Below are 26,391 nucleotides of genomic sequence, written 5' to 3' on the forward strand. Positions count from 1 at the left end.
TTTATATTTGTCTAAATGACCGATCCCTTAGAAGTGGTTGCTGGGCTTTCTCCATTACGTTACAGAAAGTATTTGATGCTGTCAAGAGAATCATGGTCATTAAAATATAACGGACTGATGCTCCACTCACTGTTAATATTAACCACGTGCTCACACAAAGCAACTGGGGTATCTGGACCCAAGCTGCAATGCCTATAGACTCAAGCAGAAGAGTGAGCGTTGCCATGATCCCAGCTGTTCCCTTTTTTTATCCTGTTGGCTCGGTGAAGCCCCCCGGTCGACCCCCCCCCCCACCTGATCATTCATTACAGCCGTCATGTATAATGCATATCTCTCTCCATCTCCGCAGTCTTTGTTTCCTGTCTCAGTCAATTTGCTGATGTCTCTCTGTGGCGGTCGGCTGATTTCTCAAAATACATCTGTTGTGTACCAGGGTGATAGCTTGATCAGATGTGATGGCTCACTATAGCATAACGCTGGCATTTTTGCTAAAAGCAACATACCATATATATTATACACATTACATTATACACATACAGACATATTAATAGTGAACTTTTCTGAATATTAAAATATAGAATTTGTTTTTAACATATATAATATGTACCACATACATTTGCACAGATCCAGACCAAATGCATTAGTCTATATGGTCTTTCATTGTGTTGAGAGATAACGATCGGCTTTGTGACAGTTTCTGGGTTCCTCTCTTTCTTTGTGTGAGGTGTATGCGCTCTGACTCAGAGGACGTGGTCACTGCCTTGTTGCTGAGTTGTCGGCCTCCTTTCTTGGTTTCCGAGGCATCGCTCTCGCTGGACTCCGGCTTCCCTTTCCTGCGTGTGACAGGAGGGCCCTTTCGCTTCACTGGGCCATTGTTTCCCCCGACCCGCTTTCGCTATCGGCGACACGATCTCAGGAAGGTCTCTGCTTGCCGCGCCTTCACAGGAAACCTCAGGAATGTGGCCGGGACCCTGTGCGGGGGGTCAGCAGGGTTACAGGCTGTGAAAACGGACGGGAATGAACAGAACCATAGGACATCAACGGTGAGGGTGAAGACAGGGGTGGGAGAGAAGGGTTCTCAGATTGCTGGAAACAGCTGCTGAATCCCCACCCCCCACCCCAACACGCTGTAGGTCCTCTGACTCAGTCCCAAAGACCTAAGAGAAATGATCTGGGACCCCCACCCCACCCCCAAACACACGTATGTCCCACGGCTGCTTTTTCTCAGCCAGGAACATGACTCATGTTAGATCAACACTGTCATCCTCTTACTAACACCAAGACACAAAGCCTTCCTGTTGATCTTGTGGGTTTTTGCGTGACACAAAATCAGGAATCTTCCGGAAAACGCAGCTGACAGTGTTTCAAAGGTGCCGGCAAAGCATGCAAAGCGATTCTGACAGCGATGCAGAAAGGAATCTTCGAGAGGAGATGGGTTCTATGTAAAGGAAGTACACTGTCTTTTCAAAGATGGGATCAATTTCCTGTCTGTGACCATCAAGATTTCTTTTATGCTTGTGACAGTAAACAGCCTTGACATATTTTTCTCTGCATTGGTTCCTGCTTAACTAAAGAAACCCCGAGCAGGGAGTGGCCCTGGTCCGGCATGGCTTTGAAACGTGGCCTGACAAATCAGGAGGCACGTGTCGCTGGCGGAGCACGGCGCTCATTTTCCGCCTCAGCGGTTGGGCACGGTCCATTTGCAGACGGAGAGCCGGGCCCCGTGGTCCAACAAACCCACACCCAGGCTTAACCACACTGGGTCAGTGCGCAACCCCAGGAACATCAGAAATATATAAGCGATTGGCTTCCCAGTGATGCAAGTCAGAGAAATCTTTTTCTTTTCCAAGGGGAGCGGAATGTACAAAGCATGGAGTGGTGTGTGAGTCTGTCTGACTGCTGGCTCTCTTCCTCTTCCTCTTCTCTTCCTTGGAACACCTGTTGTGAACTGTTTGATTCTGCTCATCCATTTGGTTTGCTCTGGCAAACGCGCAGCAATGTAAATGTTTGTGTGATGCTCTGCTGATCTTTCATTCAGTCTTTCAAAGTTGCCTTTTTGCTCTGTATCAGAAGGGCTGATAGTGGGTCAGGATGAAAGGTCCATGTACCTCTGCAGCCAGCAGTGTGATTGCAGCAATTCTTCAGTCCTTTTAATTAGAAATAATTCAGCTCCAGCCTCTCAGGGCCTTCACGCCTGTTGAGTCTCCCGCAAACGTTTCTTCTCCCTGTTAATTAAAGCAGTTATGCGTCACTCAGGACGGAAAGTCAATACGCTAAAACCTTGAACCCTAACACACAAATATATGTACATGCACATGCATTCATGCACGCACTCGCATACATAAACACACACACACACACACACACATACATACACACACCCAACCCATCCTGAAAAGTGCACACACACATCCTCTGAGCAGTGTGTGGTATTATAATAGGTGTCGCCATTAGGCAAAGGTGTGGGGACCCCGTTATTGTGACTCCCCAGATGCTACATATAGATGTTCACACAATATCTATCCAAAGTTCAGGTTTGTGGCGTTGCCGCTCGAAACACACCCCCTGACTGTGGTATTGAGGGGTGTAGATCAGGAGGGACTGCTGACATTCTTTGACCCTCCATGGCATAGGATAGCATGCAGTCTATGCTATCCTGAAACTAGAGAAGAGAGAAAAACGTTGTTTTTATGACATCAGTGGGAAATCTCCCCCCCAGTGCCATTTTCCAAGGCTTTGCACTGTTTCCTGCCGTCTCTAATGTCAAACGCACGGCTACACCCAGCGGGGATTGCTTTACATCCCTGATCTCCCTGAGGAAACAGAGATCCAGGCAGGGATATTAAAGCTTCCCGTGCAGCAGAACTGCCTGAGCGATGGGCGGGAGGTTCACCAGAGCTGAGCCAACCGAACGCTTGTCTGCCACAGCCACCGGAGAGGTCAGGGTCTGCTCTCAGTTCTCTCTCGCCACCTGCTGGGCGGTTGATGTAACTGCACTTCTGTCTTCTCTTAAGCACCTTTTTTTTCCATTCTCACTGTCACAGCAGTGAGAACTACCTGCCATTCATATGCAATCAACCCCAGTTCAAATAACACACAGCCAATCTCATGACTGGCTGTATTGATTTGTCATTCCTAATAGGAGAAATGAGCAGTAATCAGGCACTTTGCAGAGGTGTTTAACTGGTCCAAAAGTGGGATTGACTCACTTTAATTAGCAAATTCAAGCTCTGCGCAGAGGACAGAGAACAAACAACAAGGGGTTAAAGTCAAATGGTGGCATAGTTACAGCTTCCCTCTGTGTTTTGACGGCATCACGAGCTACATAGGCTACTACTGACACAACTAGCATGAACAATGTCCTTACAGTGATGGCAGCTAATACCGCTGCAACCTCGGGGCAGTGTTGTGAGATGGATGCATGTCTGTTGGTTAAGGTGTCCTTACCCATGCTGCAGGAGGGCAGTGGCGTAAGCAGGGACACTGGAGCAGCAGCTAGGTCAAAGCTGGGTCATCTGGGCCACAGGGCTGGTCCTCGGTTTTCTGCTAATGCGAAGCAGCCCTCCCCAGAACGTGATCCCCATCTTCTGTGCTAACACTGAGACTGGCTTGTTAAACCTGACATTGACCCCAGTCAGTGCTGATAATGATGTCTGAGTCAGCTTGTATAAGAGAGAACTGTGATTAAGGGGCTGTCTGTGTGTGTGTGTGCGTGTGTGTGTGTGTGTGTGTGTGTGTGAGAGAGAGAGAGTGGGGGTATATGTGTCTGTTTGTGTGTGTCTGCTAAAGCTCAGTGTGTGCTGGTAAGAGCTCTCTCACTCTCTCTCTCGCTGTCTCTCTCTCGCTGTCTTTTCCCTCTGATCAAACTTGTTCTTATGCCTGAATAAGAATGAGTTTTTCAACATAAAGTGGAAATGAAGTTGGTTTTCATGTGAAGAAGGGTGGGTGTGATGTCATCCTTATATATGACTGCATAATTTTTTGTGTTTTTTTCATGTTCTTTATGACAGCTATAAAAGGAAGAAATTTTAAAAATCAAAACTCTGTCTCTCTTCCTCTCTCTCTTGCTGGTAGAGCCCACCAGGACACATTACTGACTCACTCTGGCACGCTGCCGTGATTAACGCATCCTTGCGCAAACACGCGCTCACGCCCACCGCCCCGGCGCTAACTGGCCCTGCTCTGGCCCTCTCGCAATATTTGTCCAAATAAATCAGCTCCGCTCTCTGCTCTGTTTTTTCGGGTCCCCTGCCTTTTTCCGTTTTGCAGATTTTCACGCAGTTTGAGAACCACCTTCCTGCCCCTCTCGCCCCCTTGAGGGAGAGCGAGCCAAAAGATCAATTTCTCGGCCGGGGCCCGCTTTGAGCGTGACGGGCCAATGGGGAGCTATCTGTTATTTTTACGATCTGTTGTTGCTCTCCCCATGAATGCGGACCTTGTTGCAGTAGGTGGAGTATCATTTGCCTCAATGATGGAACGATGATTCAAAGCCAGTGTGTCATACGATGCTCCAGAGGCTTCACTGGGCACCATCTATCATTATGCTAATCCAACAATCTCCTCCCATTGAAGTGGGTCCACTCTATTAGCACCGGTCATTAGCATGAGTGTGCCTTAGCTGTGTGAGAAACGCCTTCAATGGAGCCCACCTCTTTAGCCTCATCTGCAGGGGGGCCTCATACATGACACAGCGGGTCTGGAGTCACTTTAGCATGGCAATGGAGCAATGGGGGACCATGTGACTGGGGAGTGGAAGCTTTCCATTCACCTCAAAGCACTGTTTTCCTCTTTCCCGTGACACGAAAATGGATAAGTATTAAGGATTTGTGAACTATAATAGAGTCTTGTGAAGGTGGCTGTGGAGTATGTCAGGCATGTTATCATGTGACATTTTCGAGAAGCCACTGTGGCCATGTATGTTACCCTAAAATATGCCCGATAAGTTATCATTGGACATTCTCACAATGTTACACTAACATTGAAGTTGCACAGCTTTAAGCAGACTGATATAGCATACGTCCAATTTGTTTACACTGGACAATCTCACTGTATCGCTGTAAAAATGAGTCACATATTATTTACTTCAGAAACAGTCGTCACTATGTTCCTGTAACAGGGCAGCCATGTCACCACCTCGCCACTGGTGCATTATGGGAATGCCCCTGCACCTTGGCTGGGCCCCAGTTGTGTACATTGGTTTGACTGTGGTTGAGTGTGAGGGAACAGGCTGTTTGTGAGGCTGAGAAAAACAATACATCTACCACAGCCATTTCATTACAAGTGAGTAAACAGACAGCATTTTGACCAAAGCCTGGTCTTTGTCAGGTTCTGAGCCACCACATCAGGGACAGGAGGGTCACTCAGAGGGGGTCTGTGTACCTGTGCGCTTATAGGGGAAACCCCAAAACAAGTAGTTTTGTACAGCCACCAGACACCCTGTGCTGTGAATAATAGCAACAGTAATGTGAAATGCCATGAGAGTTTTCCTGTCTGTGGTGTTTTCTGAACCATGAATTCCAGCAACCCTGTACTGGAATTACAACTGACAAAATCTGTTGTAAGGCTGAGATTGCACTTTCAGCCAGACTGCTGCAGTGATCGACTCGCTGCCATCAAATGTAGTGCCTGGTGCCCGTGCCTTTGTTGTCTGGCTCTACAGATCGCAATGAAATCAGTCTCTTTTTTTCTGTCACCCTGACTCAATTCTCAAGTTGGGGGGGGGGCATTATTGCTTTGTTCGGCGGACTGAGGAGACATCTTTCAGAACGCCCCCCCCCCCCTTGCAGTTCCGCGGCACGTGTTATTGGTTCTCATTTTCCCCTCAATCAGGAAGTGCTACATTAAATCGGAATAATAAAAGGGACGAAACGAGCGCTTCAGAGTACCGCAGACCCATGCAGAGGGTGGCCACGGCCAGCCATGACAGGAATACCAATCGCAGTCTTTTATTTGGGCTAATCGGGCCCGCGGCGCCGTCACTGCAGACCGCAGTACATGAGGAAAATGATTGCGTCCTCACTGGACTCTGATTAAAAAGATTAGGGCCCGCAGAGTTCACTATCTTTATGAGGAATCATAAATTACAAAGGATTTTGCCTCACACGGTAGCAATTTCTTCTATAGTTTCCTTTTGAATAGACTGCAAAAATGCTCTTTCTATTCAATGCACATTGCACCTTGCGATTTCATATCTATATGAATTTTATTTCATGTAGATGACTTCCAAAAGAAAATGACCTTAATAAGAAATTTTAACATTATGAACTGTTATACTCAGGTGTAGAGACAGAATTGTTTGAAAGAAATCTATGAGCAAGCACAATTTTATCTTTACTTTTTTTTAATTTGACGAAAACCCATTTGGGTCAAGATGATCCACAGAGCAAGCTGAGGTGCTCGCGGAGGATCGAGAGATTCCTTCCTGCTTTATTAGCCGTGGCCCGCCTGGAGTAGCTTTTAATGAGAAACCTTTGCAGGCTTTATTTTTTTCCTGGTCCGGGGAGAGTATAAACTGGCGAGGAATGTCAACTCTGCTGGAAGAGCCAGGCCCATTAACCTCTTTAATAAGAGGCCGTGAGGGACCTTTGGAGCACGACCCGAGCTGCGTCTGCCGGCTCTCCTTCGCTGTTTCCACGCCAGAGCCCCGCTAATACGATGGTCCCTGACAGACATTTTTCCGAGAACACACCCCGTCTCCCTGTCACGATGGCCGCAGTGGTGTTGCCAGAATGTTCCGAAGGGGCATGGCTGTCTGCCTCATGCCATGCAGTGTGAGCTCTAGAGGGGAGGCACCCTAACCCTAGGGTTTTCTCATGACCTCACGTGACCTGTAAGGGCAAAGCAGCCTTGGACTGGGGCACTTGTTTCTCTTTGTTACAAAATCACATTAGTCAGAGGAAACGATATAGGTCTCTGTTTGCTTGTCCAATTTCTTAAAGAGCAATGGGCAAGCCTGCACCATCTGAACCGAACCCGCAGTCAAATTGGTTCACTCGATCTGTACTTCTTTTCGGAATGTGTTTCACTCAGGTTCACTCAAGAGGCACGCCAACTCAGCTTAGAAATACCACTCAAATAAACGGATACACAATGCGACCTTTCTCCCCTCTGCTAAACAGGCTGCTGAGAAATTTCTTGACAACTGCGCAGATGGGGAGCTGAAATTAATGTTGAGGCCAAAAAATCCACAATTTGTACCTGGCAAAGGATATACGGATAGATTGGAGAGCCAGCGGATACATTTCACATGAGCCACGAGGAATGCTGAGTGCAAAGGTGGCATAAGGAGCACATTGTATGTGCTCTGTGGATGGCCATGCTGCTTCTGAGAAATGCATGCATGGAGGGGAAACCCAGCTCTTATATCCTGTTTGTCAGTCTGCCGTGACTAGCACATGTAGGTCTGCTCAGCTACAGGTCAAACTGGCTACACAGCCCAGAATTATGTAGCATCCCCATAGATTAGCTCCAGCATTCTACTGGATGTGGATTACTCTGCCGTGGCCGGTATGGCTTCCTTAAAGGGCACCCCGGTCTGTTTTATGGACACAAATTATCAGCGGTCCATCTCGGAATAAGTTTCCCGTTTCCCAGTATGTCTGCTAGGAACTTGGGGGAAAAAAAAAATGTCAAGCACTCTGGAAAAAGTCAACGCCTACTTTAGAACAAACTCTTGGGAGACTGTTCAGTACCAAGCATATGTTCACCTCTGGAATCAATCGATATTTTTCTTTAACTTTTGGCTCATAATTAAATCCAAGAGTTTCTTTTTTTTTCCCTTCACTAACACAGAGGGTCCTCTATACCTAGTCTTTCCTGTTCAGTCCTCTTTGTAAATTACTGATAAATGTGATGAAAAATTTGCAGAAATAAGAAGAAAAGCTATTAACTGTAATAAAGTTATTTGTATTAATGCTTCATAAAGGCTACTGAGAAATGATATTGCTTAACTGAGCAGACTGAGTAGCATGGTGGTTACGTTGAATGCACACACCCACTCTCCCCGCCTCAGAGAAACTCAGAGACTGCCGCATAGCCCCAGTGACCGAGAAGCATTATGGATTTTCATAGTGACGAGCCATTTCGTAGCCTCTCAGACTAGGTAGAGAACAGCTGAATTGGCACAGCGGGCCTCTATTAATATTTCAGCTCCGCTTTCCGCTGGAACGGCCCCCTGATCCTGATCTGTGGAGATCCTCTCTCGGGGTGAAGACAGCGGCGTTTGTGGAAACAAAGGTGTGTTTCACAATCCCCGTCCCAGGAACCCACTGAACAAGCTGCCTCATGTTCCCTCTCAGCTTTTTAATTAGATTTGGTTAAGTCTGCGCTGCTATGGGTTTGACTTCTCTGGACAGTTATTCAGCCAACATGAACCACGTTTGTATTTCAGAGGTGCGTTTGTTCTGACTAAATGATGTAAACAAAGGTGTTTATTCAATATGTTTTGATTAATATCTAGCCCTTGAAATAAATTCAAGACTATTAAGGTTGTTTGTTGAATTAATTGCTCTTGACACTGAAACAGTTCAATGAATGGCAAATTAATTTCAATCATTACATTCTAACTGAATGCTGATGTGTGTTATTGTTTTATTATTGCTATTGTATTTATTATTGTCGTAAATTGTTTTCGGGGCACAAAATGATTTTCTTTTCTTTGGACACTCGTTCTTCTGGGTTTCTGTTCTGTAGGAACACAGTTTCAGCAATCTATTTCTTACACAATAGCAGGTAGCTGTCAGGAGAAGTCAAGTCCAGATCAGTACCCAATGAACAGCTCAATCAAACGGAATTAATGAAGGGCTCGGCTGGAAGTCAACACACAGGGGGTGCCCACAACCGAGATTTCTGATTGGCTAGACTAGAGCCTCACCCTCAGGATGGTGGCGAACTGCGAATCCTTCGGAGCGGTGCATGGCATTACCTCCCTTTCTCTGCTCCGCGCACTCGCTAATGTGCTCAGCTGGGCCCCCTGCCTGACCAGGGAGAAGGACCGATCAGTTTGAATCAGAATAGCAGCAGCTGAGGATGCCTTCGTCCTGTGTGATTCATGCGCACATCTACATTTACTTGTCTTTGGTGTCCTGGAGCACAGGACAAAAATCTACTAAACGTCTTTTAAAAAATGTCCTACAAAGAATGATTATCCCCCACTGGATCCTATGGGAAATAGGGCAAATCCTATGACAGATCAGTCAAGTAAAACACAGAGTGACCTATCTCAGAGGAAGTTATTGTGCGGTAGGGTACTGTTTTTTTGTTGCAGGACAATTTTAGGCATAATTAAGTTGAGGACAGACCCTCATAAAAGAGAAAGGCCACCTTCTCCAGGTGTGTTTTGGGAGGGTTGTGTGGGAATGGAGGAGAGGCACACCTGCAAACATGGGAGGGTCGGGTGTCAGCGGGAGCTACGGGGGGACACCTTGCGAGGGACGAGTCTGTCATCTCCCATTGTCCTGGTCGTGCGGTGACCTGCGCCGGGGACCACGGCTGCCGAGAGCCTGTCATTACCCAGGAATGCTGTCAATCAAAGAGCCCTCTGCATGGCCCAGATGCACCACCTTCCAGAGGCAGAGGGAGAGGGATCTGTTCCTCTCCCAGTTTCAGAAGCTCTCTGTTTTCGCAGTGTAGGGACTCAGAGCATGAAGGATGCCCTGAGCATAGGATTTCAGCTCAACTTCAGAGTGTGTCGAGTTTGTAGGTGTTTATAATTATAGTACACCCTGCAGATTCAAAAATGCATGAATGAACGGATATATTTAGTATTATTCTGCAGCAGTGACGTGCACTTTACAAAGACAGCATATGAATTATGAATACTGCTGTGGAAACACCAAATTCAAGCATGTCATTACCTTCAGGGCTGTTATTAGCCTTGTCAGAGCCGCAGCTTGGTTAGGTGCTCGCTCTCTGGGCTTATTTTGACGTGCCATAACCGTGCCGTCATTCGGCTGCTGTCTGCATTATCTCCGTGAGGTGCGCGGCTCTCAAACCGTCACAACAGACTCGCCGTCTTCAAGGGCGCTGAGCGGCTCGACAATGTCACCATTCCACGCGGAACCCGCCCGAGAAGCCCTCCGAGGATCACAGAATCCAAGCTAACGGGATTGCGATATCATCCTCAGGCGGAGCCAAAGCTGATGATTAGAAAGGGGGAATTACGTGAGATGAGACTCAAGGGCCATGGGAGCGGGGGGTTGTTCCAATTCCAGTCCCTGGCGGTAAACCTTCACCTGCACGGGGTGAAATGCGCCCTCCCCGTCTAAAACCGAAAGCGTCTCGACGCCGGTTGTTTAGGAGGCTCTCAGGTAATTGCCTGCACAGGTGGTGGCACTGATCAGGAGGAAATGAATGGTCTAAAAACAGGGCTGTTGTCTCATAATCAGATAAGAGACGACAGGACAGGCGCTGAGGAGAAATGCGGCTTTGGGTGGGATAATGCCGTCCCGTCTGCAAACTGCATTTAACCCGCAGCAAATCGGCTACGTGTCACTGGCTGCCATTTCCTAGACAGCTAGACACTGGGGAAAGGGCAGGTCTGAAGTGAAGTGGCTGGCGTTATCAGTGCTCACTCCGGCCGGCCCATTGCATCGTAGGAAAGGTTTGCAGCTTGAGCAAACATTTGGAGGGAAGTGAGGTAACGGTTCGTTGTAATGGTGAAGCAGGCAGCCTTTGTAAACAGAAGGTTACAGGTTTAATTCCTGGTTTTATTACCACCATTATACTCTTGAGTTGCTTCTGTAAACATGTCCGGCTAGATAACTGGCCAGCATGAAAAGTGTAAGCTTTACAAGTTGCCCTGCATAAGCAAATAAACAAATAAATGTTAGCCACCCCAGATGATCTTTAAAGCAATTATGTGTTTTTTGTTTTATGTGTCGTAAGGACAGTCTGATAAATGTAAAAATGTAGCTGCAATGCTCTTCTCTAAAGAGCTGCTGCTCTTTAGAGAAGCAGCTGATCTGGGGCAATCAAAAATACTGACGTCAAATCAGGACGGAATTCTGTACACACGGGCGTGCATATCTGCCATAAATCTGAACAATCTGAGAGAAATCGCAGGCGGCAGGAGCCGGGCCTCCTGTCAGCTCTGCCGGGAGTTCGTAAGAGCTGTAAATGTTTCCTCCTGGCGATGGCAACAAGGCTCTCAAAGAGGCCATCTAAAAACATCCAGGGGTTGAGGAGGTCATGTTCTTTTTTACTGCGGCCCTTTTCAGGATCTCTCAGGAAAAGTTCCTGACTCCGAAAAAGCAGCTTTAGGAATTCTTCTGTCATAGAGGTCCTTTCAGAAAGGAATGCTGCTTGGATGCACCTTTCCTCTGACGTTGATGGTAGGGATAATGGCACTAAACTGTGTAAACTGAAATCCATTTAAAATCATAACAAAAAAAGAGCAAACAATGCCCTTTGCTGTTGTTTGTGTGCACAGAGACCATGCTGGCTTTCTGTGTGGTCTCTCCTGAGGGGACAACAGTCAGTCTGGAACAAACAAGATGGTAAAATATCTCCTGGCTGTATTTAACCCAACATGACACACAGTTTTCCTCCAACCGATCACACATAGCACTCAGAAGAGGAAGCTTTCAGGGACCTGTGATTTAAAGAGACTTGTGTTTTATTTTTCAATCCACCGGGCAGCCACATCGTCTCAGCTCCAATGAGTTGAAACCTTATGGGTTGAAGAGGGCCAAAGGCCTACAGCCAAGAGGTTGTTTTTTTAATGCGGTAATGACTATGAAGGATTAAGGCTGTTCACGAAGTTCCTCAGATCCATTAAGTCTTCGAGACTCAAGACATGTTGTTTTTGCTTTCATGTTTTACCATTCTTAATTAAAAAGCCCATTGTGGCTTTCAAGTGGACTCTCTCACAAGCTTCCATCAAGGTAATATTTTTCCAGGCATTGTGGTCAGTAATGAAACGCCTAGATTCTCCACAGCCAGCTCACTGGGGCCATTTCCCATTTCGGTCCCCCTCCCCTCAAAGAAAATGAAAAGTGAATGAAGTGAAATAAAGTGAGTAATCCAGGAAGGTGTGTGTGTGTGTGTGTGTGTGTGTTGTGGTGGGGGGGCTTCGCGACTTAAACAGTGAGGTGTGAAATCATCTTGAAATGCGCATGAAAAGTAGGAGGAGCCCCCCCCCCTCCTCCCCAAAAGCTCTGCACCTTGGCTTCCCTACCAAGCTGTTCCCAGCCCCAGGGGCTGCAGGGTTTGTGTCACGCACTTCTTTGCACCACCTGTTTGTGTTGGCGAGTGACGGGCCGCTGCAGATTGCTATCAGGTCCATTTTGGCTTGGAGCAGCGGAGAAGCCGGGCGCCAAAAGCGACACCGGGGCCTCTCGGACCCTTTGCCACTGCGCTGTCCAGAGGGCCGGAGTTTGAGGTGCAGCGGAGGCCTCTCTGTCAGTCAGAACCCCCCCTAGAGGCCCCGCCGATTTTCTGATGAGAATGAGCTTTCCGACCAACGAGTGGCAGGACTGCAAAAGCAATGTTCCCAGACTTCCAGAGAGCCCAGCGCTCCTCTTTTCTTTTTGGAACATTTTAATTAGCGTCCGAAGAGGACCAGACAAAACAGTCATTTAAGCTCTGCTCTCTTGTCTGGCCAGCAGCGGAACGTTTTGGCCTTTACTTTTCTTAAAAATAAAAAAGCAGCGGTCGCTTTCAACATGTTTTGTTCCCTCCTCTTTTAAAACTGGCTTTATGAGACCTCGTTTTTCAAGGGCCCGTGTCGATAAATAGACAAGGCTTCAGTGGTGGCTTCCCCTGGTGTCAAGGCCAAAGCATTTACAAACGTTTCTCTGTGGGTCTGTTATACTCCAGCAGTAACCTTTACTATATATATAAAAGAAGGAAGTCAAATCTCCAAAGCCACACAATCATTCCAGGGGAAAAAAGAATACAACCACTATCTTACTATTCAAGTATAAAAGTCTGTGGTAGCAAGCTAGTTCTGTCATACCGCATTGCAGTCATTTGTTTACTATTCTTCTGGAAGACTTGGCGAAGTACAGAAAGTGTGTTTTAATCCCTTATGGAAAAAAAGTAGAGTCATTTGTGATGGATTTAGTTCTGTGGCTGTAGGAAAATGTGTGTGGATTTATAGGAGAGCATCAGTGGAGAATCAGATGTGATTCATCAAGGGCGGGCTGTAAGCACAGAAATGAGCGACTTTCTTGGAAAGTGACCGTCGGCGAGGGAACGGTGAATCCAGCCTCATTATCGAACGCCATAATAGGACAGTTTAGCGAGACGCACGGTTTTGTACGAAGTCTGCACTCGCTCACTTCGAGAAGGCCGGAGTCTGAATGAGGTACTATGGTGTTCAGTCTAGACTAGTGGTTTTATGTGTGTCAGCATTAAAGTTTATGTCATCCCTGCCCTGGTCTGGCCTTCAGAAGAGTAATGTTTTTTTTGCATTTGAAAGACCCAGCTGCAGTCACTGTAGCGTGTGCTGGAGACAGTAAATAAAGGGATAGCAGAAGCTCGTAAATTCACCCACAAAGCCCTTTGTATGAAGCCGTGGTAAAAACCAAAAGTGAACATTACCTCTACTGTTAACACACTTGTAGGTCAGGTGTACCTGGCCGGGCATATCTGTTTTTCTTTTTCAGCTCTCAAGGTGGACAGAGACAGAGACTTTCATGTGTAAGCCGCGTACAGTATCTGAAATTCAGCTATTTTGGTTGGCTCAAAGTGCCGTGTTTCAACAGCGTCTCAACGGGCTCCTTTTCTGGCCTGACCTTTTTCTCCGCGCCATGCGCATGAAATGATAGGAGACTCGGTTCTACTTCGCAAGGGTGTCTGCGCGTGTGCACAAAAAAAAATGTTTTAAAAAATGTGTGGGAACATGGGCTCCTTTCTTGTTCCTCTGTGCCCTTTTACAAAGGGATACATTGTGCTCGGCGGAGTGCGGCCAGCCGGCAGGAGAGCCGTAGCCGTCCTGTTGAAAGGGTGTGCGGGCTGTCGAGTGGGAGTGGGAAGGGGGCATCGGCCGCAGACACACGCTGGATCAATTAGCCAAGAGCTCGGGCCCGAGACGCCCGAGGAGCTGTCCCGTACCAATGCGTATTGCGGGCGGGCGGGAGGTTGGTGGGGGGAGGGGGGGGGGTGTTTGGGGGGGGGGGGCAGCGTCCAGGCCTTTTGAAGTCCACTGAGCCGGGGAGAAAGAGCTCTGCCTGAAAGGAGAGGGAGTAGCACAGTCAGCGCGCTAGATAAGAGGGCTGAAATTTCCCAGGTTCCTCTTAACCTGAAGATCCGCCTTTCATCTCGCCCTCTGTGACAGATTCCCAGGCAAATCAAACGGACTCCCGTTCCTAGCTGTCCCATTACGTTTGCAGAGGGGTCGTCACAATCGCTGGATGTTAACTGTCTGAAGCGGGAGGGAAAGAAAGTAATATGTTTGCTTGGGTCTGGTTTTTAGCAAAGCCCGTGTGACCCCTGGTGCAGGAATGCACAAAACATTTCATCTTCATGCAGTGAATAGCCAGCTGCACAACCAAGCCATTATGAATCTGAAATAGATGCAGGTCAGCAGAGCAATACTTCAGCAAAGTAAGGCTTTGCTCTCTGTGGTGCGGCATACTGTGTGTGTAAGCATGAATGTGTGCATGTGTGTGTGTGGTGTGTGTGTGTGAGTATGTGAGTGTGTACGTGTCAGCGTATATACAGTATGTGTGTCTGTATGAGTTAGTGCTTGTGTGAGAGTATGTACATCTGTTTGTGTGAGTGCATATAAGAGTGTGTATATGTCGGTGTGTGTGTGTGTGTGAATATGCCCGAGTGTATATGTGTGTGACCATGTGTGTTTGTATGAGCGTGTTTGTGAGTGTGTGTATGTGACAGTGTGTGTGAATACGTGCAGGGGAGACTTACCCAGGGCACTTTGACAGACGCATTTGTGAATGGGATAATGAACCCAAGGCTTCTGTCTCCACCCCTCGCCTGCTCCCCCTCTGGCCACAGGGGGAGGCTGGGTCTCCGAAGGTCGATTGGGCGCACGCTCCAGCGCGCCCGGGACGCACACAACTCCCCCGGGGGCTGGGGGAGAAGACGGATTGGCCGCACTTACCACAGCCGTAGCGTATCGCTGCAGGAGGCGTTTAGTGCAGGATGGGAAGCCATCAATTTGCTCAGCGCTCCTCTCGTGCCTTGTCGATTGAGAGCACCCTCCCGAGAACCTTGGCACAGAGCAACCAGTGCCATCAGAGATGCTGCTCACACCCCGCCTCTGCCCACACCTGGCATGGGCTGGCAATGGGGGCGGCACCCGCGCGGGCTCGGGGAAGAGTCTCCTCTTTGTCCCTGGCTTGCAGTGGATCCTCTGTTTAAAGAGAAGGCATATTCATGATCCCCTCTCATGGCCACAAAGTCTTAACTCTTAAGCGCTGAGGCCATTCAGCATAGCAAACCTTTGACTCAGACTCAGAGTCAAGTAAAATGTTTAATTTAGCTCAGTTTGCTCTGCACTGTGAAAGCTAGGTATTTCTCAGAGAGTATATTCCTGTTTAAATTGGCCAAGCGGCTGTGTTCCTGTTCGTTTTTTGCTAATTATTTCCGTCCGTGCTTCGTTTAATGGTTTCATTTAATACTGTCAAATCGGATAGCATCGTTATGGGCGCCAAACCTCCACTCGCATTATGTCAGCAGTGCATTAACCGCACTCAATAAATTTTCTTATGGCGAATCCAATTAGTCAATGGCACTGAGGTGGCACACAGACACTTTGTAAATCAAACCATTATCGCATGATGGCAAGAAAATCTCTTGAGAGTTTATTTCGCGGTGCTGAAAGTGGCAGTATTAGTGCCCTCATTTCTCTACAAGCCAAACAAAAGGGAAATTACCTTACGGTACTAGCACGAGACAGCTTGAAAACGGAAAAAGCTGTGGTGCCACGATTTCGAATCGGATGTAAACGAAGCCGTATTTCAAAACCCCTTTGAAAAGCTGACGGCACTGAATATAAAATTTGTACAGGGTTTTTTTTAATGAATGAAACGATGTCTGATGTTTCTCGTGCTGAAAATACGATGACGCCCTGATCGCATTTTGCGGTTTACATGCGGCAGTTTAGTGAGCATTGAGAATCACAGCTGGTTGCGATCAAGAGGAGGAAGGGGATAGTTGCGGGGGGAGGAGGGGTGGGGGGATTTGGGGGGTGTTGCCCAACCGTGCTCTCGGTGCTCTCCATGTGCGATCTGGGCTGCGGCTCTCACAGTCAAGGCACTGAATTTGAACGGTCACAGCCCGGTACCTTGTAGCAGTGCCGTTTTACAGGCAAGCAAAGAATTTGGGATTAATTTATATAGGCTACGTCCGTAGTATGCTTTTCGCGAACAAAGCGGTGTGAGGATGAGCGGGCGTGTTCTCAATGGGAAAATGCTGCAGCTGCCGGCTCAGCGAGTAGGAAGGACAATGCACTTTCTCTCAAGGTAAGCGATGTATGAATCTGACGCTGCTCCAAGTAGCAAGCGCGCTGCTGCTATCGATGTATGCGTATGCGCTGCAGTGGGATATCGTTGCATATGCCTGCAAATTCTCATGTCATCTAAAATGAAGTAAATGCAGGAAGCGGTCCATGCATCAGTATAGCTTTACAGTCATGAACCTGCAAGGTTGCAAAAAGGTAAATTGAATTATTAAAATCAACCTTAGTGATAATTCGAAATGTTTATACTATATATCCACTGTACTACTGAATGAAATATCATTTAATACAATAAACATAGTGTCCTTTGCTACTGTAGTTAGATTTTAAACGATTGTCTGTTGTCTGTTCTCAAATCCATTGTTTGCATCGGAGTCAGCAAACACTACAGTATAGATCAAGGAAGCACAGAGCTGCATTGTGTACAGTATCTGGGCTCTATTTGATGAGCAACATATATGAGTGTTTGTCTTTAGTATATCAAAACCACTATCGACACAACTTTCTGTCAAATAAAATGCTCAAAAATGGTAAAAAAAAAAAAAAAAAAAAAAAAGATTTTAAAAGTCCTCTGATATTTCCCTCGTTTAAGTTCTCAGGCGCGTTTTGTATTAATCGTTTGCTTTTATGGTAATAAAGTTGTCTCTGTGGGCACTCAAAGCTTTTACGATTAATTAGTCGTTGCATTAGCAACAGAATAGTCGGTACGGATTGATCGGCAGATGTGTCGATTTAAAAATAGGATGTGTGTGTTTGCTTGTTTGGGGGGGGGGTTTACGGTAGTACGTTGAGGAGGAGGAAGTAACCCACCAGCTCTGAATGCAGTGACAAGTGGGACACGGGGATTTGTGGGTGCCTCACTGCAGTATTAGGGAGTGAGTGTGACCTGGATTCTTTACAGTGGGTGTTCTGGGGGTGGAGATGCTACGTTTTCCACGCTTTCATTGCCAGTTTTACGCTGTGGAACTAATTTACATCGCTGAAAATGTGTGTGCGTGTGTGTGTGTGTGTGTGTGTGTCTGTGTGTGTGTGTGTTTTTATGCTACTTTTATGTCATACAGAAGTAATGGAAGATAAATGCATTTAAGTCATGTCTGTTGGATTTCTTTAAAGACGGCCCAACCATATACACCCTTTTAACAGTTGCTTCTGAGAGCTCTGAGTTGCTGTAATGCCAATGCTGCTGGGTTACAGCTCATGTGATGGCTGAGGTATGGTTGGAGATTAAGAGACTTTGATGAGTGAGATGAAGCTTATAATGCAAAAAAAGTGTGACATCAAAAGATAAGCAACAAAGGACCAATCCAGCACTCAATCTATCTACATTCACATCCTGGATAGCAGCTGCCCTGTGAACCCAGTCTGCACTGGGACAGCCTGCCCGGATGAGGACGGGCAAACCCCAAAAATGTCTCCTCCCACCCCCAAGAGCTCTACTGTCACTGCGGAGGTAAATTTAGTTTTATTTCCCTAGAAGCTTATTTAGGTCAGTTTTTAAGTGTGACTTGACTGACCTCTTCAAGGGCACTAACTGGACAGATGCCCCCTCCCACTGCAGGCAAGCAGTGCTTATTGATTTTGACCTTGGAGCGTGTGTTGTTTTTCCTCTTTTTGGATGGATGACCCCGGATCAGCCCTTTATGTAAACCCATTAGCGTGAAGAAAGGCAATCAAACCGTCAGGCCCTGGCTGAAAGCTGGCTCACCAGAGGCTGCAGTGCTTGGCTGGACAGGGGCAACAGAGCAGTCATACTTATCAGTGATCTTAAGAGAGGGCCTCCTGCCATCAGCCGTTTGAACCCTTTTGTCTATTTGTTTAAGCCACACCGTTTTGCTTAAACACCTGGCATTCAGAGGATAAGTCATGCCCAGCCTGTTAGTTGGGCCTCACAGCACCTGCCACAAGATATCTGAAGTACTGAGGAAGTGCTTTTCTGTTTTATTATCCAATATGGGATACACAGCCTGGTGTTAGCATTTTTCATTCATTAAAAGAAATTGCCAGAAGAGTATACTGGTAGAAGACAGAGATTACATATTCATTAAAATAAAGTTATTTTCTGACAGGGGAACGCTAGTTAAAGCAGGTCTTGTGTTAGTGCTTGCAGTTCAGAAAGTTACACATTCAACATCTACAGGCCTGTTTAATTTTAAGAGATGCAGAGTATCCGCATGGTATCACTTACATGGCTAAAAACGCCCCTTTGGTCTGGCGGGGGCAGCAGTCCTTATTTTGAAGTTGTTGTTAAATTTTACAGCGGACCCGTATCGGCTCCTGGTTTATTGTTTCCTGTTTTGCTGGAGGGAATTTGCTACACTGAGGCAAATAAAGCCATGAGCAGGTCCTGTTGATGGTACAAACATGGTCTGGACAATGGTCCTTGTTTCCATACCGGCCACTCGTTTTGTAAATTGGTAATTTGCCATGATGCCAGCACACTTTGGCTTTAACTGTGAACAGGTGTAAACACGAATGAGCTGAACCACTTGTTATGGGCTAGTGTTTCCCCCAACAGATGAAACAAAACAGTGGAATTTCGGGAAACCTCTGTGATAGTCATCTGGAAAGAAGATTTGCTTAGTTAGGTAAAAGTAATTGTCCATCACTGAGCTGTAGGCTAGGCTTAGATTTACCCATAGACAGGAGACAGTGTCCTTGTGGTTAGGGCTAACAGAGCAACCAGGAGGGTTTTTGTCAGATGGAATAATGTTAATGCCCTGGTCCTTCAGTACACCATCTCACATTGCAGTTTGTCATTCACATGACAGGCTACACATGTGTACTCTGGCTGTGAGTTCTTCAGTACCTGTTCATTTGGTTTAGCATTTGGGATACTTGGAGCATATGGAGACGGCCATCCTAATACTGTGACGACGAGTCCTCTTGATGAAACCCTTCTGCTTTTCCTCCTTTTCCAGCCTGTAATCCCTTTAAGATCATGGCCGAGTGATTAAGAAAGCTGGGTTTGTTGGTGAGGTTAGGGGCAGGGTCAAGCAGAAACCTGGGGAGGCTATAAGACCAATAGGCATGGGCCAAGCTTGTTTTAGTCTGAGCCGTCTCCCGGACCAGGAGGGAATCACTTTCATCAAGGTCACCGAGAAAGCCGAAGTGAAACACCAGCTGCTAATTAAATACATTTTATTGCCCACAGAGAAGTCTTTCTGTTGACAAAGTAAGTCCATATTTTCATTAGGTGACAGCTCCCGCTGTTTTTTAAGGCTTCTTTGTGCCTTCAAACGTCAGCTACTGGTTAGGCAAGGCACTTCAAAGCCAGAGACAACATGCCATTAGTTGTAAATTTCAAGATGTCAGAATAATCAACTTTTTTTCCCTTTTGGGATAGGAAATGGTTTCTGCTTTGCCAGCCACCACTTTGTGAATGTATTTTTCCCCCAAATTGTTTTAAACGTCCTTTACTGCTTGACTACTAAAGTGTTTTTTAATAGTTTTATATTTTAAAATTCATACAGGCTGGATTCATTTAAGAGAAGATGTTAGAGCTTGCTTAAACCTTTCAGCCAGTTTGATGAGTGATACCTGTTACCTTAAGGCCTGCCATAGGGTTTACCATATGGACAGCTGCAAAATGACACAAATGTATGATGTTATTTCATTTCAACATTAAATTCAGCTTATGCATCACATTTGTAGTATAGCATCACATTGTGATACTGAATGAGTCTTACTAATATAACTGATTTTTCCCTTAGAATGGTCTCAATGTAATGGAGACATTATCTTTTTTATTTTGTGGGAACAGTTCATAGTGAAATTGCTTATTGCAATCAGCAATGCAGTCCTCTCTAATGTAAGATTACACACACAAAAATGAAGCTATCTGACGAGCCCAGCCATTGCTACTTAATGTCAGGACTAAACCTGCAATTTGTTAGCTATTTGGGCAGATGTAAAAATGCTGATACAAAAAGATGCAACTCTCAGTCCCATGATTCCATTTTTATTTTTGACTTCAACTTTCAACTGCAAGGAAAGGAATCAGAGTTCAGTTCACCGGCGTGTTTATCAGTAGGACATTTGGCAACCGCCTGTTGTATATAGTTGTTTTATTGCCATTTCATTACTAATGAAACAAACGTGTTTTGGCATTTGTTGTCATCAGTATTTCCTCCTTCGTCTCCACTGAAATGGACCTTTAAATACAATAAATATCATATCACCCTGTCTTGACTGGGTCGTAGTGCATTTAGGCTATTAACACAATCTTACATCTAAAGCACCAAAATGACCTAAATAACCAATTAAAAATTCCTTTTCTTCTGTTGATTTTTTTGGAGATGTAGAAACACCACAGTTTATATCTAAAGTCCTTTACTTGCGTGCTTGAGGTTTCAGTGAAAGGTGATGACTTTTTCATGATAACAATGGCACCTCTCTTTGCACATGAATCGCACTTGAAACTGTACTGCTGGAGTGAAAAGTCACCTTTCTGCAGATTTTTTTTGCTGGGGTTTGTCTTGGAAAGGCACAAGCCCTCTGGGGTTTGTAGCAACAGAGCTGACTTCCAAAGTAAAGCCGCGCTATTGGACTGCGAGGCGGGCCTTTGAGCAGACTTCCAGCAGGTGAACAAAACCCGGAGTTTCTGTCGAGTGACTGGTTGACCAGATGCTTCCTGCGCTACATAATCTCTTTGCACAAACCCTCAGAAGGTTATCAAGCCACACTTGCAGAAAAGAAAACCATCAACCTAGAGACTTACTGTATCACCGCCTGAACTATATTTTACTCATTAGTATGCTGAACCTCTTGTGAACTTGCGAGCTCTGTGCTATTGATCAAGTGAACTGTCTTTGCAATTCTGCACAGAACCTTCTGCTAGAAATCTTTTGCTTTTGAGTTACTCCTTAATAGTATGTTGCTTTGCTTTGATGTTTTTGGAAAAGTAACCAGGGGGAGTACAGCCGTATTTGATTTGTCAGTTTTATATTCGAGATTGATTGTGGTAAAACTTGAAAGGCAATGTCATGTTTCACAGAAATCCAATTAGCCTTTTCTTCTTCCCTGTTGGCCTTTGTCTTTACAGCAGATTGTTGGCTGTGCTGAATGGGCAGGGATCAGGGAGACATATTGTGGTTAGTTGGCAGTTACTCATCCTGGCCAGCAACAGTAATGAGGAGGCTACTGATCTAAGCCCTTCACTGAACGGATGGCCAGGGCCAGTGCAGTAAGGCACAGAGAGTACAGTATTGGAATGGTAAAGGAACAGGAAGAATAGATGCACAAATAAAGGTTATCCAAAAGTGTGTCTGTTGCAATGGGTGTGTCTAATACTGTGTGTGCAATGGCTGTTATATTGCTCCAATTCACCATTGTTGCCAATGCACAGAGCACAGTGATATGCCTTGTTTGTTTGAAGTCCGCCAGACAATGTGAAGTTAATGATGCCGAAAGGAGTGCTTTAGTGACAGTCACAGTGCTTCCTAATTGCAAAACTGACCTCTTACCATCTTGGAGTTTTGTGTTAATAGCAACTGACATTGACTTTTTTGAAGGTTGATTATTTTTTTGCAGTTGTAGTGGTTTTATATTCACATTTCTACATAGTGTGTCCAGTCTATTTGTGTGTGTGTGTGGAAGCCTCCAGCTCCAGCTCCAACTGTAACAGGAGGCAGGCAGGGGTACGAGAGGCAGAGCTGTACTTCGGCCCACAGCTGCTTTCAGTTTACACTGCGTTTTGGGAGGAGCGCAAACCGTTTAAAAAGGTTTCCCCTCCCTCTCTCTGTCCCCCCCTTTCAAACCAAAACATTGTCTCAACGTCAGAAATTCAAAATAATAGCGTGCGCGCATAAATCAACCGCCAAGCCTGGAGCGTAGCCACAGAAAACAGGAACCGGGAGCGACTCTGTTCCTGGGCTCGCCGGTCAGGTTTCTCCTGTCCTGCCACCCCTGTGTCAGGGTTCAGGCAACGCCTGCTGAGAAGGAACCCCTTTTTTGGGAGGGTAGTTTATGTGCAAGATCAACAGCCCCTGGGGGCCGAACCTGTGCCTGGTGGGCCATCGGCTTGCCTTCATTAGGCGCTGAGTGGGCCTCCCTCTTCATTTTAAGTGTGCCCCACTCCCTCCCTCCGACCACGGCCGTCTGTTTGCGGGGGGGAGATGAGGTTTGTTCAAACACAGCCTCAGCGGCTCTTAGGTTTCACTTGTCTGTGTCTGTTGACAGCTGGGCTGACCCGAGAACAGGGACCTCTGGTGCTCTGGGATGTGACTTTCCTTACCAGCGTGAGAGATTGATGTACACATGGGATTGAGAGGCTTGTTAAACTTGGCGGCTTCATGGCTGACACTAAGGTCATCCTCCCCTCACCACCCATATATGAAGTCACCCTTATATCTGGGAGTGGGTAGTTTCATTCAGTGTGATTTACAGAACCACTCAGGGATAGCCGTGTCCACTCATATTGCTCATAAAAATGTTATCGTTTGGCTGTAGAATTTTTTAAGATCTCATGCGTTGCACCCCCTCCTTTTGGTGTCATATTATCTCAAAAGCCATTTCAGATGCCCGAGTTTATGTCCCAGTTGTGAGTTAAATCAGAGAGAGTTTTAGTATGCCTTGACACAATATGTTGGTCATATGTCATATGTCAGCCTGTTGGGTTATTGTGTTGATACCACCCTAACTTCTGCAATCTGTTATGGGTGAGATATGACGCAAATGACATCCACATTTCGCACAGATGCAGTGTGGTGACTTCAACTGCAGTGCAGTGGGTCACATCAGTGCCTATGGGAGGTGAAGTCTAAAGACTGGTGTCTATACCAGCTTGGCTTTCATCTTCCTATAACATGCATGTAAAATGTCATGCACTGTGTCTTGCCTGTTGAACTCACTCTGACATCAAACACGTTGCTGTACCTGAGAAATCCGAGAAAAGTGAACAGAAGTAAGAATAGCTAAACATTACATGTTTGATCCAAAGGTTAATTTCACATGGGAAGTGGGTGTGTAACCAGGTTGCAGATCTGGTCCTCAGTAGTTGCACAACCATTATGTGTATTGCATTGTATAAGAGAAACTGTGAAGCAAATAATACAAAATAGTTTCATGGTATAATGGTTATAAGTGTGATCTGGATTTCTTTAACAAGGATGAGGATGATGAGGATTATATGATGATGGTCTTGAGATGATATCATATAAAAGCCACCGGGTCTGTTTCCTTTGCATGAACTGTTCATGAAAGGCGTCACAAAGGCACAGTCATTTGGCAGGTCCTCTTTCTCACTTCTCTCAGTGAGCGGAGTTGAGGAAGTTGAATGTGAGTTAATTACAAACCACACCTGCTTCCCCCTGAGCTTTCTTCACTGTTCTTTCCACTCCAGGTTTTGAGGCTCAGCTGTGGTGTCTCCATTGGAAACAGAGCCACTGTTGCAAAGGTCGTCCAGACCAGTAAACTCATAGAGTAGTTTGGCCAGATTATTCTGTCACTTCAGTGGAGTGGGCTTGATTTCCTATATCTGTGATAGTCTTTTGCGGGTAGTGGGAAAGAGAGAGAGTGAAAGAAAAAGAAAAATGCTCAGCAAATATCATTTCTGCTGACCAAGAGTCGCATTTCATTGCCTTTTTTAGTGCAAGTTTCCATGGAGAAAATATGTGAAGAATGTGTCCCGGCCGTAAGGACGAAAACTGTATGGAAAGATCTTTTCATTCCTATAGTGGAAGGCCAGACAGGAAGCAACCTCACATCTCATGTTGCGTTATTGGTAGAAATGGATCATTTATGGCTGCAAGAAGCTTAAAGTTCCTGCAATATGCTGAAGTCATCTAGACAAATTTAAAATGAGATCCTTAATATATTCACCATCACTCCAGCAATTTGGACAGCTATTGATATCTAGGTTTTAGTTAACTGGTCACGCTTCAAGTGAAGTATTCCATTTCTGGTTTGACCAACAGCAGATAGCTGGGATGGTCGGAAACCAGACCAGCTCACATTTTTTTAAAACACTGAAATGAGTCTATCACATGGCACCAAAGAAATATACGAGACATTTTCAAGAGGAAGGATTTTTTAAAAATAAATTAAATATCCATTAATTGTGGTTGCATGCTGAAATATTGCTGCATGTGTTATAAGCCTTACTTTTATTTCAAGGAGAGAGAATTTAAATTCGTCTACAAAAGTTAGTTGAATATGAAAGCCACTATAAAGCCTCTTTGTCTCAGTACCTTAAATGTTTAGCTTTGTCATTCTTATTTAAACATAGCACTTTGGCTCAGGTAACCTTTGATTTTTGGTAATATCGGTATTCAGCATTTATACCTGAGCACATCAAGCTTTGGTCATGTGACTCACTGCAGTGCAAATCTCGGATGTGGTTTTTCCTCTGTACACTTGAAATGGTGCGACTTACTCGAGACCCCCAGTGCCAAGAGTCTTTGCGCTATTCATCTGCACAGCCCTGCCTTGCCTAGCCTTTACGGACACTATGAGTAATGAACTCCCAGTTTCCTGTGTCCAGAGAGAGCGTGGTGAGTCAAGAGGCGCCCATCTTGGGGAACATGCACTTTTCCCCATGGACCTTGAATGACATCACACGGCTCCCCTGATAAAGGCCAGAGCTGCGTGGGCAGCTCAGTGCCCCATGCTGGACAACAAACTCAAAGTGACATCACCTCATTCTGCAAGAGTGATGGTTATGACTACATTGCCAAAAGGGGCCTCTGGTAAACAGAACATCTCAGAACAAAACAATTGTACTTTATGTATCCCAAACTTCAGCTGAAAGAAGATTACCTGGTTCTTCAAGAACATTGTATATCACTAGAAATATTGGTGTCCAGATTAACCCTCAGAGATATAACATCTTATTTTCAATGGGGCTCAGCGGGGATAGTAAGGTGTCATAAACAAAAAAAAGCTGCACTTAACACAAAACAAGCAAACTAGAGGATTGTGGCAAGCGTAAGAATTTCAAGCCAAATGGATGGTGAAGGACAGTCAAAGCTGCATCTGAAGGCAATGTTTGAGAAATGGGACAATTATGATGTGGGGGAGTAGTGCTCAGAATGTTTTGATTTGTGAAGAATGTGTTTAGAAGCGATATTGGATATGACTTATGACAAAAAAAAAGAATTTCACACACATTTAGTTACTATGATCGATAAATATGGAAAATTATACAAAATGAGTCCAAAGAGGGACTTAAAGTTGTGACAAGCAGTTTATACATGTCCAGAATCTGTACTTAGAAGTGCAAAATGTGAGATGAATGAACGCCTGCTGAGAAGTTGTTAAACTGTGAAGAACACGTTTGCCATATTGGGTGTGGCCTGGCAAAAGCAACTGGTGCACCTCTACAGCCAATGATATGTCAAATATGAGCATAATCAGGAGATGCTGCTTAGAGCTATTATGACAAAAAAAAAGAAAAAAAAAGACCAGGACAATAGGCCTTCAGCCATTTTGGCTTGAAAGACTAATAATTATAATTAAGACAATCAATCACAAGAATACTGTGTGTCCAAATATGCAACCAGAGGTTTCTCCTAAAATGAGGTGAAATTTCTGATGGCTTTCAGATGGGCTGGCAAACTGTTCCAATAATTTGGTGTCTGTTGTCCAAGTTTCTTGTTTACCCTCAGGACCTAAAAACAAACATATTCATATACTCCCGGAAAATAACCACTATCAAACTCAATTCATAGTATCTATAAATTACTGGGAGCCTTCATGCAGATTAAGCCTGTGCAATTGTCATTTATTTGGTTAGAACCACGATAGTTCTGCATTATGGTAAATAGCATCCTCATAACAGAAAAGAGGCATCTGCAGTTGTGTTAACCGGTTACATATTCTCTATTGTAGAAGAAGGGATTCCTTGTCCTCAGTGTCTTACATGTTCTGGTTTTTAGATGTGTTTCTCATGGATTCATCCAAATCAATCCAACATCTTCATGGACTTGAACCAGGTAATATTTAGAGTTTAGAGCTGGTACCTGAATCAGAAA

At 45.5% G+C, this 26,391-nt stretch overlaps 1 protein-coding gene across 3 annotated transcripts in view; it reads left to right on the forward strand.

The window, feature by feature from the left end:
* Window positions 1-26,391, forward strand: part of LOC118780533 (neuron navigator 1-like) — a 125,770-nt gene that overhangs the window by 53,721 nt on the left and 45,658 nt on the right. The window contains exon 1 of one of the 3 annotated variants that reach the window (XM_036533081.1): window positions 16,237-16,427. The exons of the other annotated variants lie outside the window; for them this stretch is intronic. Within the exon in view, the coding sequence (XP_036388974.1) occupies window positions 16,348-16,427 (80 nt within the window). The 5' untranslated portion in view covers window positions 16,237-16,347. Of the gene's footprint in view, window positions 1-16,236; window positions 16,428-26,391 lie in introns of those variants that run through there. 3 annotated transcript variants of the gene reach the window in all.

This window comes from Megalops cyprinoides, chromosome 7, assembly GCF_013368585.1.
Source record: "Megalops cyprinoides isolate fMegCyp1 chromosome 7, fMegCyp1.pri, whole genome shotgun sequence".
Lineage (NCBI taxonomy): Eukaryota > Metazoa > Chordata > Actinopteri > Elopiformes > Megalopidae > Megalops > Megalops cyprinoides.